A 22,174-nucleotide genomic window follows, 5' to 3' on the forward strand; every position below is an offset into this window, starting at 1 on the left:
ACAAACATACAAAGTCCATCTTGAAAGTGTCTGTTCATTACAGAGGTCTCCAACTCTGAGCACTGAGCCATTGTGGAGCCTTTAAGATAAATAACTAAGAACTAGCACCTGAGATGGATTTTTTCCTCCTCCTTCCCAATCCATTTTTCCTTTTTTGTCATGTCTTTTGGACTGCAAACCTAAGGGCAAGGAGTGTTATAACTGATCTTTGTCGGCTGCTCTGGGCAGCTTTTGTTGGCTGAACAGCCGAGTGGAACTGCTTCAAATAATAAACAAACTTACTAAAGGATGATGGTAACATGACATGTGCTATAGGAGGGTCTGAACAATTGTGAGCTGGCATTAGCAGACTTTTTAAGAGTGGCCTCTAGCCATGCATGTTATTGAGCAACAAAGAAGAAAGAGCAAACACTTACTGTCAGCTCCATCTGAACTTCTCAATCTGTTAAGAAACAAATATTAAAGTTACATTTTCATAGTTTTACATGCTTGAAAAATAATTATATAAGTACATAATAAATGCTTGTATGCATGGGAAAAACTTACAAAGGTTTTCATTTGTCTTTTACAATCAGCAACTACAATAAGTTATGTATTCATACACTGACATACATTTCTTAGTGACACTCATGAAAAGCTGTATTTCCCATCACTATTTCCTTTTTTTTTTTTACTTGTACCATATTTGTTCATCTTTGTAATGGGCCCAATACAGAGACGCTTGTGTGCAACTCAGAACTATGGGTAAATCGTACCACATGTACATAGTGCTACAGACAGAAGCGAATATGAATTCGCATCCATATTAAGGAAAGCATCCTTCATCATCTTCTATAAGAGTGTCAGGATTGTTCAGCATGGGTAGCACTGGCACATGCACTAATGGACTGGCTTCCCCATCCATTGAGACCAGTCAGTTTGTTGGCATCACACAGAAATCAACAGGCTGCCTTCTCAGTGACGAGTTTGAACGCTCCACTGCTGAACCCCATGGTACCCCTGCTGTGGGGTGGCATTGAATAATCCTAATTGAGGGAGGCTGCACAGGCTTTCTGGCAGCTATTAGGCTCCCCGGACCCTCACCCTCCCATGGCTTCTGGTGACCAATGGGAGGTCACCTTCTGTCTGGGAACGCCCCCCCCCCGGTGCAGCACCAGAGCGAGGACTGACGGTGGAAGTGCTGCGCTGACCTCGCTCGGGCAGGAAGAGTTGCACCAAGTCCCTGACTTTTTGGCTATGGGTCTTCAGCTTTTTAAAGCCAGGGTGGCTCCGAATCGGTGACTGCATCCCATAACTGATGCAGTGTGGATTTGGAGGGGGGGCAGGGCAAAGACAACCTATAGACAGCCCCCAGAAACGAGACATGGAGATAGTGCCTCAGAGCCATCTCCACAAGGTCATCAGCTCAAGTTGATTAAAAGCCCCACGGGTGGCTCAGCTAACAGCAGTAACAGGAATCTGCCATAAAGCAAACGAAGGGAACCATACTTGGTGATACAAATAGGAGTACTTACGACTGGCTCCTGCTCAAATTATTCTGCCTATTTTTCCTAGTCCAAGTAACACTGTTATTTAGATCCTAAAAGGAGAGAGAAAAGCCATGGTGGTTATTTTTTATGTACACCTTGATTCTGTGACTCTTTGGGCATTGCCCATTCATACTCACAGAGTCTTTTCATTGAACTAACCAACCAAGATGCCAACTATATATTAAAGTAAAAGTTTATGTTGTGGTGACATCATCAGAAGTATGACAGGGCTCAATCTCTCCAGCCACCACCCTCTCTGTGAGACAGTAATCCTCTACCCAAACCACCTAAACCTCCTTATCTGGTTTATTTATTTATTACATTTATATACTGCCCTGTAGACAAAGTGGTTGTCATGGCAGCATCCGGTGTCCCCCCCCCCCACTTACCCATCTACAGTGGTTGCTGCTGTGGCAATGGCAGTGGCAAAGGAAACAGTTACTACCTCCTTCTGACCCTGACATCTGAGTTTCAACTATAGCAGCAAACCATGTACCAAGGAGGAAGGGTGCAAGGTCTGTGGACCCAGCTGCCACTGCAGGCAGATAAGTGAAGAGAAGAGGGAAGGTTGAAGTGGGCGTGAGAGGTTACTGAGCGACTTGGGGGTGGTGGTTCTTCTCCAACTCAGATTACAACCCAAGAGAAGAACTCTGAGGGCTGTAAAGTTCATGTCAGGTGGGAGGAGAGCATTACACGTCACCAATGTTCATATTTTGAGTCAAAGAATTACTAACTTCAGTGGCATCATTACCCATCATACAATATGCTGTATTTTCATTCCACTATAAAATCTCTCTTCACTTCATTCTGACAATTTCCTTTTTCAACCTTTCTGCCTGTCCCACCTCTCTTGATACTATTGGCTAACATGCTCTGATGTCACAGTGGGGAATTGCAGGGGAGGGAGGGTGCCATTGCTCCCTTGGCTGTCATTGACTTTGTTGCTCTGGTGTCACAATGGGGCCTGGAAAGCCTAGGGAAAGGTCAATGAATGATAAGAAGGCTTGCCAAAACTTAGAACTGGAACGCTGATACACATTAGCATGTTTTGTTAAATTTAGCTGTGTCATCAGTGCTTGGACATTATGGATTTCTTTCTACATGATGAATCAGCAGAGCACCAAAAGAGGGAGGCACAGTTTCCTGTCCCCAGTTTGCAATGATTTCCTAAGGCACTTCACTTAGGAGCACTATGTAGATTGGTAGTGTTTGACAATAATTGCAAGGTTTTACTTGTTTGGAGCAGAACTTTATCTCAAATTCTGATGGAATCAGGAGAGGCAATGGGACATCAAGTTAGAAGGTCCTACCATTTCTACTGACAACCCTCTTCTCATCAGCAGGATTCAAGTCAATGGCAAAGCCATAATTGGTTTGAATTGCCCTGGTTTTCAAGTTAGTTTAGATAAATTAAGTCCAAATAGCAGGTGTTTCCCCTCATCTGTATGATGAGTTTAATCCTCAAATTTGTTGAAACCCCAAATTGCAAGCAATAATACCATCACCAAAAGTTGGAACTTGCTCAAATGTATTAATATATTGAAGAACTAAGTTCTTCAATACAGTCAAACCCTCTCACGATTTTATTAATGGCCTAGAGAATTACCATATAAAATCTCAGTTTTTTAAACTATCCTCTTCATATAGGCTCCCATTTCATGATTCAGTGCTTTAATGTCTCTTTATTAATCTTTTCTGAAGGCTTCATTACTTATTTCTTCCACAGCATCTTCTGGGCCTGCTGCATAAAGTGAAATTTCTCAAAAACAGTATCTTTGCTGTGCTTAGCTGTGAATTCAGACTAAAGGAGCACAATTGTCAATGGACCAGTATATATTTATAAAATGTAAAGAACTGTCTCACAATGGGAGTGTTCAGATAATCAGCGAGAAAAAATGCAGCGTTGGTGTCCCTGCCCCCAAAGCATGTCAGTCATGTGTCCAGCATTACTCTAATTACCCATGCTGCTCATCTGAACCCAATGCACAACCGTGGTGACTTTTCACCCACCCTTCAACTTTTACTACAAGCCATGGGTTGTAGGGTGGGTGAAGAGTCACCACAGCCACACCATATGCTGGGTTTGGACGCCACAGCAAACTGCAATGTGAGGCAGGTAATTAGGGTATTCCTGGTTGTGCAACCAACACGCACGATGGGGTGGGTGGGGGGACACAACCAATGCTGTGTTGTTTCCCTCACTGATTGTCCAAACTGGGTCAATATGTCCTTAAGCCTTACCTCCTGAGATTGCCTCAAGTAGTCATAAATCTGTACTGTGTGTCTCACAGTTTCTTGATTTTTCATGTTCTGATGCATACAACTGATATGATCCAAACCTAGGCAAGTAAACAAAAATAGCAAGAGCAGATATGAAATTAAAACAAAAAAATGCGTTTCAAAAGTAGGTAAAATAGTCGGCATTAATAGCCCATTCAAAGCAAGGCTATCCTTATTCTGTGCCTCCAGGAAATACAGTTTCCCTAAGGGCTGCAATGTCAGTAGCCCTTGGGAAAGCTCTATGTCTCAGGGGCTACTTGTGGATTTGTGACCTGGTGCAATACTTCTCACCATGGCAGGAACTGGATGAGGGAAAGGAAAAGAGACCTGCCTCCCTTCCCTTCTACTTGTGGCTTGTCACCACCAGAACTTTACTGTCACTCATGACATTCCTGGTTGTGGAACTGAAGGGAATGTCAGAGGGAAATCGGGAATTAGCAGGTGAGGATAAAGCAGTGGGATAGGAGGTGGAAAGGAGGAATTTTAAATATGTATGAGTGTGGGGTTGGCCAAAGGTAGATGTTGGGCCTGAATTATTTTCCAGTTTGTGGCACATTTGCTCAGCTTATTTCTGAGGCATTCCAATGCATGCTGGAAAGGGGGCACGTCATCCGTCACTACTTTTCGCTACAGAATCTGTGCATCTTTTCCTGGTGCTCTGCAGAATCAAGCTGTTTGCAAGTTCTCAATATCACTATGTTCTCTACAGCAACAGATCCAAAACCTATCCTACTAGTTAAGTGTCACTGCTGTGGGAGTAGAAAGAAATCTACCACCAGAGTAGAAATAAATCAATTTCCTATTCATGAGGCTAATTAATGTGCTGCAAATGGAACTTAATATACTGGCGATCAAATCGAAAGAAATGCTCTACCAGCAGACAGTGTGGAATGCTGTTAGAACAGGAAACACTGTCTGCTCTGCAGAAAAGCAGTTCCCTGATTTCCTGTATAGTTTATTTGGAAGTTCATCTGGCATCTGCCACTAGTGGGTCTGCAAATTATCCACCATCCTGTCAGCCAAGGCAGACCCAAGGCTCCTCCCAGTCCTCTTCTTCCTCCTTCCCTCTCTCTCTCTGTCACACACACACACACACACCTTATTTTTGCAGTCAGGTAGTCATGCCAATGCTGGATTTAATTACTCTCCAGACCGCAGACTCACAGTATTTGCAACTCTTCACAAGAGTGCCTATCTCCACAATTTGTTCTTAGCTGCCACTATCATGTATATCATTATTCTTGGCTGCTACTGACATGTGTATCATTATTATTAGACAACAGCAGCTGCATTGGCTATAAGAAAAAATCCAAAATCCTTAAAAGGTACTACTTTCTTCTTCCAAGTGCTCCTAGGGACACTGAAACTATCAGAACATCTGCCGGATCCCAATTTGAACTTCTGAAAATCCTCTTCTTCAATATCATCTTAAAACTCTAGAACTATTCAGGTATTCCCAAAATGTAGTAATCTAGCCCCACCCCCTCTGTCATTGTTCTCAACACCCTCTACCCATTCTGGATTATCTACAAACACACACAGAGATACACCTGCTTTCTGTAACATTTTGCCTGATCAAGGTATTTCCAAAACTTGCATTTGTTTAGTGATCTTTGATCTAGCTTAATAAAGGTATTACATTATATGGATTTTAGAAATATTTTATTTGGGTTACATACTTAGCTGACTGAAGCGAGATACTGTTAGCCAACTGGCTCTGTGCTCCTGTTTGTCTCCCAAAGATCTGCTCTCAAATGGCTCTGAATTAACTTGGGTGCTCTGGGGACAACTGTCTACTGTAATCACCTGTCAAATAAAAAAGAGAAAACAATAAGGTGATGAGCAGTTGAACATGGCTGCTGGCATAAGCCTTTCAGCTATCCCAAAAGGAATGCCCAATGTCCCTTATACATAAGGGAACTGTCAGGGTAGGGGTGGGGATACAAATATCACATGATTCAAGCAAAAACAACAAGGAGGAACTGCACCCATCACTAGTTTTTGTCAAAAGTCAAGGGCATGTTTCTCAACTAAAAGTGAGATTTGTATACTACATGGATCCACTATACAAGACAAGAGTAGAACAGCTGAAGTTAGAGCAAAGGAGATGTGACTGGAGACTTTACACAAGGCTCAGTTCTGTTGAAAAGTCAAACTGAAGAGATATGAGATTAAGTCACTGAAGATTTGGAAGCACGTTCTGTCTATACACAGGATGAAATCCAGTGCTGTTTTTCTGCAAATTTCTACAATGTTCTACAAATTTCAAACCAACAGATAGTGTGGATACTTTCCATATGTTTTGGTCTTTAAAATTCCAAATGATTAATTTGATCAAACACGTAAAGGTTCAGAATATGACTTTTATGGAGTCGCAGAGCAGGAAATGATCTCCAGGGGTTAAGGATATTATACCCCTGCTCTGAATTTTCAAAGAACCTTCAGTGGGGTTTGATAGCTTTTCCCTTGAAAACATCTTCATCAATGATTTATTTAAGGCGTTCATGTACCCTACATTACAGGGGGTAGTCTTCCATTTGTAGGGCTGTTGAGTCCAAGTCTCGTTTAAAGCTAAAGAGCCATCAGAAGGGAGAGGAGGAGCGTTGAAATTGCCCATCAATAGCCCCTAAATACATAGGTCACCTGTAGCTTTTCTACACAATGCTGTTAATTACTGTATCTACTTTTGATTTAGTCACAGAACTGAGATCTGACTCTACACAAATAGTTGTTATTTTCCGGTATATAATCTCTAACTGTGCTATAATGGAATATCACAAATATACAAGTATGAAAATACTTTCTTTTTTATTCTCCTTTTTTTTTTTGCTTTCAGAAATAATGTTTTTGGGGGCGGAGCTGGACGCCATGACGGGTAAGATTTCTCCTTGAGACTCCCGTACGGGGGGATCTGAGAACTTAATTATCTCATTCAAAAAGGCATGGGTCGTCAATGAAAATGAAGGGAAAGGACTATGACTTTTAAGTGAGGGTGAAAATCTTGTTTTTGGAAGCAGAATCAGTATAAGGAGGGAGAAAAGCAGCCCGGTGTCTCTGGCTGTAAATTAGTCAGACGGAACGGAGGGGGAGCGATGAAATGAAACTGGCTTTGTGAATGTCAGAGCTCTTCCGTCTCCCAGTCTGATAAAGACGGTGAATTACACTCCTTATCTGAGAAGAATGTCTAATTGGCAGTAAACTCACCCTTTAAAAAGCATCGAAGGAGGAAGTGTTTATCTGCGTAGAAAAAGAGATGGTGCGGATTGTACACGGGACATTAAGTGAGAGTCAAAAATATATCCATGCCGAATGTTAGAAAATAAAATTAAAAAAAACCCTGGGAAGGCTACAAAACGCCCCTCTAATCATAATTTGGCACGTCTTGAGAAACTGTCTACAGAAGAAGTTACACAAAGTAGTGGAAGTGGAAGCGAGTGCGACAGTTCTGTCAAGATGGTGGAGAAACCTGGCACGGTGCCAACTTCAACTACAATGGAAGATCTGAAGAGGCTGATTTTGGACAGTACAGCAACATTGAGTAAGAAGACGGATGAAAATGCTAAGAAGGCAGATAAGAGGATGGGGGTGCTCGCAGACAAGATCGCTCAGAATGATAGAGCTATAAAGATGCTAGATGCTGAAGTAAAATTAGTGGAGAAAAGGCAGGATGTCTTTGAAAAAGGTTGTGAGGTGAAGTTCCAAGAACAAGAATTAAAGCTGATCCAATTGCAAGATCAGGACCAACGTTCCAACGTACGAATTAAACACTTTGTTGAAGAACCAGCAGAGGATTTGAGAAAAATAATACTGAAATGGTTCAATGATATGATGCCTGATCTGGATATAAAAGACTGTGACCTGGAAAGGATCCACAGAGTGGGAGGAGCAAATTACAGAGGAACCAAGGACATTCTTGTGAAATTTGGCAGTTATTACAAAAAGGAGCAAGTGATGAAGAAATTGAGGTCCATGGCTATGATAAAATATAAAGGCAAAGCAGTGCAAGTATTCAACGATCTTTGTCAGCAAACACTCCAATGGAGACGCAGTGTTAAGCAAATAACTGAAACGTTAACAAGAAGCGCAATAAAATATGCTTGGGGTTACCCTCTTTTCTTAAAGTTTTCATATGGTGGGAGTCAATACAGAGTAACCTCTTTGGATCAAGGCAAGGAGTTGCTGAAGAGTCTGGGTTTATCTAAGGAAGCAAGTCTTGGAGCTGAAGCTGGAAACGGAGCTGAAGTGGGGGCGTCTGGGATGGGGCAAAATGTTGAATGGTTATGAGATAATAATACATAAAAGCTGTTAAGTATAGAGATCTTGCCGCTCAGGCGGAGCTCCGCCTCCCCCCTCCCTTAAGGTAGTTAATGGCCGGAGTGGTAGACTTACGGGAATATGGGGGGGGAGGAGGTGGCGGGATGGGAGATTGGGGGGGATTAATAGGGTGGGAGGGAGGGAGTTGAAGGGGGGTTTAGGGTTTGTGTTTTTTGTTGTTTATGTTTATGAGATGCAGAGCACACGGGATCGGAAGAAGAATCAAAAGAGTAAATATGGATAAAAAAATTAAAGTATCAACGCTTAATGTTAAAGGTCTGGGGGCAGTCGTGAAAAGGAGGAGAATAGAACAAATGTTAAATAAAGAAAGATCTGATATTATTATGATGCAAGAAACACACCAAAAATTTGATGGCATAAACGAAATACGGACAAAGTGGTCAGTCTATTATGAAAAGTCATTGGGGACTTCAAAAAAAAATGGAGTGGCAATTTTGAATCCAAAAAAAAGTGGATTTACATTAAAAACTATAAAAAGGATGATAATGGTAGATATCTTATGATAAAGGGACAAATTGAAAATGAATCATATACATTAGTTAATGTTTATGCCCCCAATGAGAGATATAGAGTTTTTTATGGAATTATTTAAAGAAATAGAGGAGTTTAGGGAGGGGCATCTTATTTTAGCTGGGGATTTTAATATGGTAATGGATAATAGAGTGGATAGGTCAAACCCCACTAATGTGGAAAAGAGAAATAATATTACTATATTGAATAAACTAGTAAAAGAAAAAGATTATGTAGATTGTTGGCGTTTACTGAATGGGTCAAACCCGGGCTTCTCTTACTACTCCTCAGTTCATCATACATACTCTAGAATAGATTATATATTGGTTTCAAAAGAGTTTGCAAGTAAGGTATGTAAAATGGAAATGGGGGTAATAAAGGTAACAGACCATGCATTGCTAGAGTTCACAGTTAGAAAGAATTGTAAAGAAGCGTTTAGGTGGAAATTAAACACAAAACTTTTGAAGTACAATAAAGTGGTAGAAAAATGCAAAGAAAACTGACAGAGACTTGGGAAATTAATGAGAAGGGAGGAACGTCAAGGGCAGTAGTTTGGGATTCCATGAAGGCAGTAACAAGAGGGATATGTATTAGAGAAATGTGCAATTTAAGGAGGCAACAAATAGCAGAGCAGGAAAAATTGGAGGAAGAGATTAAGAAATTGGAGAAAGATTATTGGCAATTTAAAAATAAATATAAATTAATAGAAATACAAGCAAAGAAAAAGCAATTAGAAAATTTAAATTTAGAGGAAGTTCAGAAAAATTTAATATATATGAAAAGGGAGTATTTTGAAAACAGCGATAGAAACTCTAGATTGCTTGCCAGACTCACACAAAAGGAAAAAGCCAGGAATGGGATAGGAATATTGAAGGATAAACAAGGGAATTATTGTCATATAATGAAGGGTAAAATAAAAATTTTCCAAGAATTTTATCAAGAATTGTATAAGGGTAAGGACACTCAAAAACAGAAGTTGGAAGCTTATATAGAAAAGTATATAAAGAAGGGAATAAAAATAGAACATAAAGAGTTAATGGAGAAGGTAATAACGCAAAGAGAAGTAGAAGAAGTAATTGAGAATTTGAAAGTGGGTAAATCACCAGGGGTAGATGGTTTAAGCTCAGAATATTATAAGGTTTTTAAGACTTTTTTAGTACCGAAATTATTGAAGCTGTACAACTCCATATTGGAAGGAGAAAGAACACCAGAATCATGGGAACATTCATTAATAATTTTAATACCAAAACCAGATAAAGATTTGACTGTCCCTGATTCATATAGACCTATTTCATTAATAAACCAAGATGCTAAAAAATTTCCAACTATTTTAGCAAGGCGGTTGAACAAATTTATAGATGAATACATAAGGGAGGATCAATGTGGATTTGTAGCAGGCAGACAAATGCACAATTTAGTGGGAAGAGTTTTAAATGTAATACAGGTGATAAATAAGTCTAAGGTTAAAGCTGGAATTTTGGCATTGGATATTTTTAAGGCTTTTGACTGTTTGAGCTGGCAAGCTTTAAAGATGGTGTTAAATAAAATGGGATTTGGAAATAAATTTAAAGCTATAATAGAACAGTTGTACTCTCAAAATATAGCTGTAGTGGTAGTGAATGATGGTGTGATGGATAAGATACGACTAGCCAGAGGGACAAGGCAAGGATGTCCACTCTCGCCAGTCCTGTTTGTAATGGTAATGGAATTATTGGCGAATGCAATACGAGAAGATGAGGAGATTGAAGGAATAGGTAGTATGAAAAAAATTAAATTGAATATGTTTGCAGATGACACGCTGCTAACTATTAAGAATCCAATAGAAAAGATGGGGAGAATTAAACAGCAATTGAGAGAATTTGAGGATATTACTGGGTTAAGAATAAACTGGTCCAAATCAGAAATGATGTTGTTTAATTATACTAAAAAGGAAGAGAAGGATTGAGAAGAAAAGGGAAGAGAAATGAGAGTTAAGAATCAGATTAAATATTTGGGAATAAAAATTACGCAGAAGTTAGAGAGTTTAGAGAAAGAGAATTTAAATGTGTTAAAAAAAGAAATTTTAGCAAAATTGGAAAAATATAAAAGATTAAATTTATCCTGGTTTGGAAGAATAGCATTAATAAAAATGAAGATTTTAGCAAAGATTAATTTTGTGTTTAGGATGCTACCAATAAAAATTTCAGAATTAGAGATAAAAAGTTGGCAAAGTATTATAAATAATTATTGTAATGGTGATAAGAAAGCGAGGGTAAATAAAAGTAAATGGTATTTAAGTCAAAAAAAGGGAGGATTGGGTCTCCCGAATATTAAACTATATTATGTAGCTAACAGATTAAGACATATTGTGGAGGCAATTACAGGAATAGGGGAATTAGATTGGATGGAGGATAAAACTACAAGTAACATAGAGATTAATTTGGAAAATGTATTTTTTAGGGAAGGGAAAAAAATGGGTAGAAAGTATAGATAACCCGCTTTTGAGGTCTCACTGGGAAATTTGGAGTAAATATAAAGGGGAGCTGCTTCCGAGCAGCTCCCCTTTGTCACCGGTAATAATGTTAAAGAATTTCCCAGAGGAATTAAAGAGTAGATTAAGTAAAGTTTTAATAGAAAAAAATAAAATGAAATTAAGGCAATGGTTAAGAGGGATGAATACAAGAGAGGATATGGAAGAGGTCCTTAAAGATAAAAAATTAACTTGGTTAAATTATTGGCAATTAGAACAGTGGACTAAAAAGTGGGTAAGAGATAACGGAGATTGTAGAGAATTGACGAAGTTTGAGGAATTAATAGTTAAGAAAGAAAATGATAGGGAGAAAAGAACAGTGTTAAAAGGGTTGATGAGTGAAATATATAGAATACTGGTGGAGAAAGGGTTGATGGATAATTCAGGCAAAATGGTTTGGGAGACAGATTTGAATGTACAAATAGGACAACAGGACTGGGAGGGACTATGGAAACAAAGAGCGTTGAGAAATATGTCAGTAAGAATAAAAGAGAATTATTTTAAAATTATATGGAGGTGGTACCTAACTCCGGTTAGATTGAATAAGATAAATAATTAGCAATCAGCAAACTGTTGGAGAGGATGTGGGGGTAAAGGAACGTATTTACATATGTGGTGGGAATGCAACTATGTTCAAAAATTTTGGAAGATGGTGTTTTTGGAGATTGAAGAAATTGTGGAAATGAAGATAGAACGAACACCAAAAGTTGCATTACTGTCACTATTTGAAGATTTAAAATGTAAAAAGGAAATCAAGGAATTGATAACGAATTTGCTGACTGCAACAAGATTGATTGTAGCTAGGAACTGGAAGATTCAAGTGGAATATTCTATTGAAGAATGGTATAAAGAAGTATGGGATATAGCTATTAATGATAAATTGACATGTAATATTAAATGGAGAAGAGGTTTAGCTAAATCAAATGATTTTGAAGGAATTTGGAAACAGTTCCTAATATTTGTGTTTTCTAAGGGAAGTGGGAAACCACCAGCAGAAGAAAGTATGAGATTCTGGAATCAGGAATGAGATCCCGAGGTGGGGGGTGCACTTCTATGTTAATTTTGATTATGTATTTAGATAAGATATTATGTATTCAATGTTTCAATATTATGTAGTATGTTGTTGTGGTTTTTCTTTATGAAAGGATGTAATGTGTATGTTTAAGTATTGCAGGAAAAAAATAAAAATTTATAAAAAAAGAAATACTTTCTTTTTTCTTCTCCTTTTTTTTTGCTTTCAGAAATAATACCCCATTTTTCCTGCTTTCCCCCCCCCCCCCAAAGTGCTCTTAAAAAATAGAAGTGAGACTGGAGGAAGACAATGTTGTCTAAAGAACCCATAAACAACTGTGAGCAAGGAATCACAAAAGCACAATAAATGCCTTTTGTAGAAAAGCTCCTGGTCAGTCTTCCCCATTATGGTGAAATGTATTGTATTTCAGTCTAAAATATAATAATAATAATAATAATAATAATAATAATAATAATAATAATAATAATAATAATAATTTCTTACCCGCCTCTCCATTTTCATCAAGGTGGGGAACAACAGTAAATACAATATACATAAATAATATGAATACACAGTACTTACTCCTAAATTTGCATCGACACCTATAAATTAGCAGTTATAATTTTTATGCAAGTCTGTGTCCATTTTTTGGACAGACACAATTTTAGTGGCCACCCTAAATTTACATGGAAATTAGTGATGCAATTAAGGTGCCATGGCTGACTGCAAAATGCTAGGAGTTCAATTATCCCCGCGATATATTTTTTCATCCCTTAATTGTAATAAATCAAACATATAGCTCTTCAATTTTACTATCTTAATCTAAATTCTTCTACTGAATACATCTCAAATTATTTTAAGGCACCTAAAATGACATATTGCTGATTATAGCTATATTTTACCTAAGCTTATACCAACCTGGTGCCCTCCAGATATTTTGGACTTCAATTCCCATCAGCCCTAGCTGTCATGGCCAATAGTTAGAAATGCTGGGAATTGAAGCCCAAAACGTCTGGAGGGCTCCAAGCTGGAGAAGGTGATTTGCATCCTTAGAATAAACTAAAATGTCAAAGATAAGGAAAATTAAAACAAAAGACATAATTTTATGTTAAGTACCAAGCACAGCCCTTGGATTACATGGGCTGGGGGCAGAGGAGGCTCAGTCCCTTTACTTGTGAGACAGACCCTGCAGTTACTGTTTGTAGAAGGCTACAGAGGAGATAATGATTTAGCTAAAATTGGGGGAATCAGAAGATGGGACATGTGGCTATCGTTATGGACCTCTATCTCTCCTCCCACAATTTGAGCACTAACTGGGTGGTCTCCAGGTAAGCAGTGTTTCATCAGCCATGCCAGCAACATTTCTTTTTAAAAAATCACCTAGAAACTTGAGCTGAACTTTCATAGCTTTATACTTCTACATTTATTATGTTTTACAAACAAAAACAAAATGGCACCTACCGGCACTTGAAGAGTTTTCCGTTTCTTCCTCAGAGATCTCCTTTCTTTGTTTCCACGTTTTGCCTTTGCCCATACTGACTGGCATAACTCAGTAGATTTTGATAGCTCTGAGAGTGGAAGGGTGGGGTGGGGGGAAACAGATTTATAATTCAAAGAAAACTTTATAAAGCTCTGAAGTGCTGAAATGACTTTCATCACTATCCTGGGCACGTCTGCTCAAACGTAAGTCCCACTGAGTCAACCTGCTCTGTATTTAGTAGGTATAGGATTACAACTTTTCACATTATTGTTTTCACCTCCAGTCATTGTGTTGCCATGACTTCATCCTTTACAATGGAGTCAGTGCTTGGAGATCATGGATCATTAAAATATCTATAGTAACAAAACAGGATGTGCTTCTGCTTGTCTGTCAGCGCTGTAGCACCACAACCGTGAAACTGGGGGGCTGGCAGATGCTGCTGCCACAAATTCAGAGCCAACCCGGGGCAAAGAGGAGAAGATGCACAGCTGAAAAAGCAGGGACTTACCCCGACTTTTCCAGCAAGAGCGAGGTCAGCCTGGTTCTTCCACCAGTCTGTCCTCGCTCGGAGCCACTCCAGGGATGTTCCCAGGTGGAAGGTGACCTCCTATTGGTTGCCGGAAACTGCAGTAGGGGGAGGGGTGGGCCTGGTGAGCCTAATGGCCTCCGCAAAGCCCATACTGTCTCCCCTCATTAGGACAACTTGCCGCCACCATGCGCTAGCGGGAGCACAGGGGTTGGCAGCGGAGCGCTGCCAACCTGGCGCCATGAAGACAGCCCCCTAGACACATGAAACTTGGCATGCATATTAAAGGGCCCTGGTGTGTGTGCACCTAGGGGTTATTTTGTTTCTAAAATGCATTTATTAATTTAATTTAATTTAATTGAAATGTCTCCATGAGTAACTTGAACTACTAAGACGGACTGCCCTAACTAGCATGTAGATTTTCAGTCCCTGCACTATGAAGACGGGGAAGATTAGTAGGTTATCACAAAGAAGAGTGGAATGGAGTAGCAAGAACCCAAGAGAGATGTGAAAACCTATAAAATCGTAGCTTGGTGAAGTTCTCCAATTTCCACCTTGTAGCTTGCCCTGACTCGTGCCCATATCAGATTGCCAGCTTATTATTATTATTATTATTATTATTATTATTATTATTCACACAAAATTTTGAGCTTGTTTCAGTGAGCATTTTTAAAAGTAAACACTTTTCTCCCACTTGACTAAAGGGTGTTAGTGTGATTTTTTTTTCAGAAGTACACACTTTTTTGTGTGTTTTTTTAATCTATGCATAATCAAATGCACTTCTCCTTTCTTTACAAATCGCACCTTTATCTCAGAAATATATAGACTTTGAATGCAGATTGCATTCAAGACTGTGTTCGAGTTCAGGGGGTTCAAACTGGGTGTATTCTGGTCTAAAATAAACTGAAATGCATTTCTCGCACATCCCTAGCTATAACCCCAAAGTGCCTGGGACCATCATCCCAAAATAGCTGTAAAGGGCAAGTGCTTTTCAGCAGGATATCATTAATTTATTTAAAATATGTCTATCTTCCCTTTCATAAAAGTTCAAGACTGCTAAAAGCAATGGTAAAGAAACTCAAATATAATTTTACAGTGTTTAAAATGACAAATACAATAAAAAGAACTAAAAAAAAATCATTATTTTGAAAAAGGAAGAAAACACACAGCAGTAGAAGACTGGAAAATAAAACCATTAGAACAGCAGTAAAACCCAACCCAACAGCATTCACTAAACAATGTGTTGGCATTGCCTTTTATTTTGCAGGGTTTCCCCACTTTCTCTGCACGGTGGGAACAAAAGGAACCTCCTTTGTAGAAAGGCCAGTTTCTCCTAAGTGGGTTGATCCAGACTGACATGCTGCGCTGGAACGGGAGAAGAGACTGTGAGCTGTCACTGCTGTACCCCGATCTGTCAGAACTGTAGGAGAACGATTGTGGTTCCTTGATCTGCACATGTCGAGGGCTACCATCACAGTCTTTCTTATCGGTAGAATGAATGCATGGATGCTGCCTTGACTTGTTGCTAAAAGAACTCTTTCCATCATCTTCCAAAAAACCCCAATTCACATAACCTCCTCCTGTTTCCTCCCTATGCTGATGTGAAGATTGAGAGTTCTGACTGGCAATGCTAGATGTTTGGATAGATAAAGAGCGTTCGACTGGAATCTCGCTGTCCATCTTGGCTGGTGAACATCCCAGTTCCTGGTCTTGATTGAAAACTGGCTCTCTTTCTGCGCAATCAGGAGCACTCTTTACATTCAGTTGCGCAGTAGTGCTGCCATGCTTACTTTGGGCCTTAGGTTTCAGTCCATCTTCACTGGGCTCATTCAGGTTAGTTGAAAGGGTCAAACTTAAGCCAGCATCTTCAGAGGCTCCTTGCTGACTAGAAGGAACCAGAAGAAATTGACCGTATCTAGGGGGTGTTTTACTCTCTGAAGATGCTCTAGAGGTTAGAGTGTCATTTTCAATCTCCTGCTCCTGATGTCTGTCTGTCGGTTTGATCTCAGTGTAGTCTATGGCACCAAGAATGCGAAGAGGACCTCTCACTGACCACTGGCTCCTTGTCAGGCTTTTCTGAAGAGAAGGTGGCATGCTGTAGTAATTGTACTTCTTATCACTCATGCTTTCCATACTGCTCAAGACCTTTGAACACCTAGCATTGCTCCAACTATGAGGAAGCTTCCGACAGGTCTGATGCTTTTTATCCACAAGAAGGGCTTCCTCAACTTGCAGGGTGTCCACAGCTGAGATGATTTTCAGTGTATCAACAGTTAAAACAGATAGGTCTTGTAAGTGTCCCAGCTGGCTGTCCAGGGCAAGCAAAGCGTCTTTGATATAAAAGACTTTCTCGTGCACTTCCTTCAGCTGGGAAAACATCTCCTGAACTCTGGGAGAAAAGAATGTACATATATTACAAAATTGCCTTCATATGCATACTTAACTAACTCAATGAAATTGATTCATTCCATTTTCCAACTGGTAAATGAAACCACTAACTAATTAGACAGGAGGACAAAAAATTTAAATATCCCACAAGAGACTTAATTTCCTGCAGTTTTCTAGCCATGTTCTATTCACATGAGAACCTGTTGTAGTAAATTAGCCTTTGATACAGTACCCTTGAGCAGCTTTTAAAAACTACTGATCTATCAGCCAGAATTGCTGGCCTGAAGTAAAGCCTTCTCTAAGGCCTAATCTACACCTGCTATTTATCCCAGGGTGGTCACAAGGTCGTTCCTGCACGTCCAAATGACGCACAGCTGTTCCCGTTGTGAACCAGGAATGAGCACTCAGTTCTCCTGGGATAGCTAGGACTGCTGTTCCCCCGTTTCTTTTCCAACATCTCAAGACCATCCCAAGCTCCACGGGCCAAGTGGCTCTCCCTCCCGGGGTCCTCCCTCTTCCCCATGAGTAGCAGGGGTCAGGAAGTGGGCACGGCACTGTGTGAGGGGAGTCCATGGGCATCGGGGTGAGGGAGAGAGCATTTTTGCCATCTTTGGGGTGGCTCTCAGCATCTTTCAGCACCGAGTTTGTTGGGTGTTTTTTAAAAAAAACAAAACAAAACACTTCTCACTTTCGCGCAGGATCACACCTACACAATTGTGCAATTGTCTTAAAAAAAAAAAAGTGCCCCAAAAAATCCTTCTTTACTTCCGTGACTACTTGCTGGTGTGTGACCCCTGAGGGATGATCCCGGGAGTGGAAAACTCCGTGATCGTCCCTCCCCACTTCCCAAAAGGCTGCAGGTGTGGATGAACCCTAAATATAAAAATGGTTTGGGCCTGGCCAGTACTTGGTCATGGAGAATGCCTGAACATAACACACACATTGCTTGGAGTTTCTTAAAGGGAAGGGCAGATGCAGATGTACCAAAGCAATAAACAATCTGGAGACTTAATGTATACTGCTACAGAGTTCTACGGAATACTACAGAGTTCGAAATAGTAATATAATGTGCATTATACTTCTGAGGAACTTGACCTCTGATAACTCTGAAAAAAAGAAGATATACATGAAATCCGGTGGTGATGTTTGAAGAGTGTGTAAAGTGTTATTGCTCTTTTGTAATTGAAAAAATCTTCAGATCCTCAATAGAAGATCTGCATGTAGAAAACAAGAATGAAAAGGGGGGAAAGGTTTTATTGGTTGTAAGCCCTCCTTTGATTCTTTCCATGATTGTTGTTGTTGTTGTTATTATTATTAACAACAACAACCACTACTACTACTACTTCAGGGCATCTTGCTAAAACTTTGCCTAAAAGCGGTTCATATTTACCGCTGGTCTTGGTTGAAAATACTGGGACAATGCTCTGAATCAGTATTTAAGGTGGTCTCCTTAAAGAGTGGAACATATTGCTGCATTTAATGTACTAAGGGAGCTCAAAGAGTTTAATTAGTTTGCTCTGGAAGTTTTCTTAGTATAGTAGCATTAAAATCCTGAACATATTTAATATTAAATATTTAAACTTATTTTATGTTACTAGATCGTTGATGGATTGCAGTAAGGCTAATATTGTTGTGGCAAGAGCTCCCCTACTTTTCCGTTGTCACACGGATCCTTTCACTGTCACTGGAATGCAGGCTTTCGTTCTTCTCATGGAGGTACTCTTCCACACACTGCTCTTCAAAATCATGAAGTTTTTTTAATTCCTCATCGCTCAGGTACAGCTCTGGGAAATGACAAGAAGGAGGTTTTACCACACTGACACAGATGGTTTTGCCTCAGGGCCATACCTCTTCCTCTCCCAAGGGAAGCTTAAATGGTGCCCACAATGCTAACTTTTCTGCACCAATCCAAGGCTTTCCTGCTGCCCCAGGCTTTTCGGATGCATCCTGTGGGTGGTGTCCTTGTGAGATGCAAGCCCCTGAACGTGGAGGCTTCTGTATATCCAATGTCCTGCTGAGCTACTGCTGGCAGGGCTGTCAGAAGACGGGGGTGATTTTTGTCTCTCTATCTTCCGTTCTGTGTCTCCCCGCCCTCGGTGGGCCTCTGAGCCTGTCTAAAGAGGGCACACTGGCAGGGGTGGGGCTGGGGCTGGGGTGTCCATAGGATTCTTAATCTCCTGGCCTCTCCCCTCCCCTTCCCACTCACCAGAATGACCCCTTTTCCTTCCCTCCAAGGAACCATTTGTGACCTCAGCAAACAGCCAGCGTAGTTCTTTCCATGGCAGCGGTGAGAGACCGGGAAGGGATCAGATACCAGAGTCCCCCTTCCGAGGTTACAACAGATCCTATATTTTTAGGGGGGAGGACTCCAACGAATCTTATGGTCCCTGGGCCACTCTCCTAGAACCAGAGGATTGCTCTTTTAAAGTATCCAATGGGGCAGTATCCAATGGGGCCACTCAGCCTTCGCAGGTTCCATTGCACTGCCGGGAGTGACCGTTTGTGCAACAGAGCTTTTGCTCTTCTAAAAATAACCCCAGAAACAAGCAGAAATGCAAATGCGTTTTTAAAAAATCATGATAGCAACTAATAAATGTTGAATTCAGAGAGTGCATTCTAAAGCATTGTATCTCTATTATGCAATGAGATTGACCCAATAATCCCATCGATCAGCCTTCCCTAACTTGGTGCCCTCGAGATGCTTTGGACAACAACTCCTAGCATTCCTAACCTTTGCCCACACTAGCTAGGGCTGATGGAAATTGAAGTCCAAAACATCTTGCAGGCACTAAGCTGGGGAGGGCTGCCATAGCTTGTAATCTACTTTGGAACTATATATGATATCTTTAGGAATTAAAGAGGTTACTACAACTGAGTATTTACTGTCAGTTTCCACTGGGTGGTGCTATCATCTTACGTCTCCTCATATTTTGGTAATGTATTACCAAACCAGAAAATGTATTAATGCACCTCTACTGAAACAGGAACAGCAGTTTGGGGTGGATAGGTAGTGGGGAAGCTTCTTCACATTGCTTCACACCAAAAGCATGTTGACTCACAGCTCTTAAGTACATGGAACAGACCTTACTTTTGTGGTGAATACAACCATAAAGATGGCCTGCCATGAGAACACATTTTTAGATTATGTTTTGGCCCTGGTATAAGAGATATTGCTTACTCAGTTCAACATGTCCTTCCTCGTGATCCAGTTCATTTGTCAGCCGGCGATGGCAGAGGCAATTTATGAGGATACCGATGTGGCTCAGAATGATGAAAGGAGGTGGCAGCCATGGCTTTTCATGATACGTCATGATGTAGCGGTAACGGTTGTATTTCCAGAGTTTGTTCGATATGGATTTCATATCAAAATAAACATTACTGTAGGTTCAAGTGGAAAAGAGAGGCAGGGGGATATTCATATGTTATTTTCCTAAATTATTTTAAAACTATACCTGTCTTCAAGTGAAACATAGTATTCAAATTAAAGTAACCAAGCTAAGGTAAATTCATTAACAAGACCCAAGTGACCAAGTGATGTGAAAAAGAGGCAAGAAAGTGCAGAGACATTGAGATTTACAAAGCTTGCTATTCCATCTGGACACACATTTCTTACTAAGCAGCAACAGTGGTAATATTCATAAAGCTTTTATTAATCAATCTTTTAAAAAGCTCGTACAGCTGGGAGTAAACATCCTATGGCTGACATATGGGAGAAGTCAAGCCACAAAGTACAGGTTTCTTTAATGCTCCATTTTATATCATAGATCTTATGAAGCCATTCAAATAACTACATGAGTAATAGTTGTTAAACAGTAGCTTTCCCTTTGATTCTAGACAGCTGAAAACAATTCCTAAAATTGTGTCCAAAGGTAATTCAATAATCACAAGTATTCAGCAGTCTAAGTCACTTGTAAGATAGGGACTGTTGGCATCTACCAATATTAAATGCCACAAACATGCCTTCGGATGGATTCTGCTTATTTCTTTTGTCTTAGTCTTGGACATCAGGGGCCAATATACACTAGTGCTGGATCTCAGTACTGTAACACCTGGTTTATGCACAGGGAACCCAATGCGCGCAAACCCAATCCATTGTCCTCATGCTGCTTCACTTTCAATATTTCATTTTTTCCCAAGCTACTTTTATTAAGATTTCTTTGGTGCTTCAATGTATGTGTTTCAATTGTATGGCAGTATAACTCTTACCAATGGGAGTGGCTTTAAAACTACTCCTCCCCTGTATTTTCATCGTAGTGATTATGTGATTTGCAGGCAAGGAATCTATGATTTTTTTCCAGCACAGCTAAGTTTTTATTATTATTATTGCAAACCTACAAAGTGATGCAGTGTGAAAAACCATGCAATTTATTTTTAAACATCCGTTCTTCAGTGGCACCAAAGGTGCGCCTGCAATCCGCTGGCTCAAAACAACAACAGTCCCAAACTGAAGTGACAGCATGCCTTCCCATTCCTCCTGCAGTCGCAGCACTAAGTAGCATGTGCTTGTGCTAAAAACACAGAGACTTTTGTCACCTTTCAAAGTCCTCCTCCTCCTCCCACATTTACAACAGTATGCATTGATGTGTGGCACTCAAGCGTGTGCTGTATTAATTAATGTGCGCCCAGGGATGTGTGGGCTTTGTGTGTTTTGTGAAACCCATCCCGCGCCAGCTTTGTGGATTGTGCAGTGCCCGTTCATTCCGGTGTCCGTTCACAGACGGATTCAATTTTGTTTCTGTTATGTGGAAAAATACACAAATAATTCCATAAGGAAGTTTGCAACAATTTACATAATATATATTAGTACATAAAATTTAGTTTATTGTCCCCCATTCCATCATTCCATTCGATTTTTCCATACATATATTTTCCAGCATGGCATAGCAGAAACGTGAGTCTTTTCCTGTGAATGAACTTGCATAAATATGGGGGAAGTTAAAAAAAAAAAAAAATCAGAAGTTTGCAGATTCCACAGGTCGGATTTGTAGAAATCCAAACTCATTTTAGTACGTCTCCAATTTCTCCAGCATCCCTGGTGTGCCCCCAGAAAGCCCCCTGCACAGCAGGACCTCACAAACAAATGAGGCTCCAGTGTAGATCCTGTCTTGTCTACTGTAGCCCCGGAAAGTTCATTTTGATCTATTTCCTCACTCTGCAAAACCCCTGAATTGAGTCCCTTTAATATAATTCATCTTGTACAAATACTAGCAATAATGCCAGTGGAAATGTCCTAGATACTTACTTGAAGAAAGCAATCAGCAGGTTGACCATGATGATGTATTGTACAAAGAGGTAGACAGCTTGGAGGAATGGTGTGAGGAAGGAACCAGGTGGACACTCTGGGTCTAATTCACAAGCTGCGAATTTAGAAAGGACAGACTTTGTATAGAAGACCAGTATAGCCAGTTAATAGAAATAGTAAGCCAGTTAATCACACATCCCCCCATTCATAGCCTAAGAGCTTTGGCCAGGATAAAAATCAAGTGTGCAGCCTCACTGACTTTAATGCTAACGAAAGGATAATTAACAGCAATAAAATGCAGCATCTCCAGCCATTTAAATTGATTTCTTCTATTCTGATCTACATGCCACAACGAAGGAGAAT

At 40.1% G+C, this 22,174-nt stretch overlaps 1 protein-coding gene across 1 annotated transcript in view; it reads right to left on the reverse strand.

Moving 5' to 3' along the window:
* The window catches only part of TRPM6 (transient receptor potential cation channel subfamily M member 6), a 98,521-nt gene that overhangs the window by 20,733 nt on the left and 55,614 nt on the right, over positions 1 to 22,174 (reverse strand). The window contains exons 23-31 of the mRNA XM_063128760.1: positions 21,812 to 21,926; positions 19,748 to 19,947; positions 18,221 to 18,353; positions 15,435 to 16,570; positions 13,637 to 13,743; positions 5,489 to 5,615; positions 3,771 to 3,868; positions 1,515 to 1,579; positions 417 to 442 (exon numbers count right to left, since the gene is read on the reverse strand). Of these exons, the coding sequence (XP_062984830.1) occupies positions 417 to 442; positions 1,515 to 1,579; positions 3,771 to 3,868; positions 5,489 to 5,615; positions 13,637 to 13,743; positions 15,435 to 16,570; positions 18,221 to 18,353; positions 19,748 to 19,947; positions 21,812 to 21,926 (2,007 nt within the window). The remainder of the gene's footprint in view (positions 1 to 416; positions 443 to 1,514; positions 1,580 to 3,770; positions 3,869 to 5,488; positions 5,616 to 13,636; positions 13,744 to 15,434; positions 16,571 to 18,220; positions 18,354 to 19,747; positions 19,948 to 21,811; positions 21,927 to 22,174) is intronic.

This window comes from Elgaria multicarinata, chromosome 6, assembly GCF_023053635.1.
Source record: "Elgaria multicarinata webbii isolate HBS135686 ecotype San Diego chromosome 6, rElgMul1.1.pri, whole genome shotgun sequence".
NCBI lineage: Eukaryota > Metazoa > Chordata > Lepidosauria > Squamata > Anguidae > Elgaria > Elgaria multicarinata.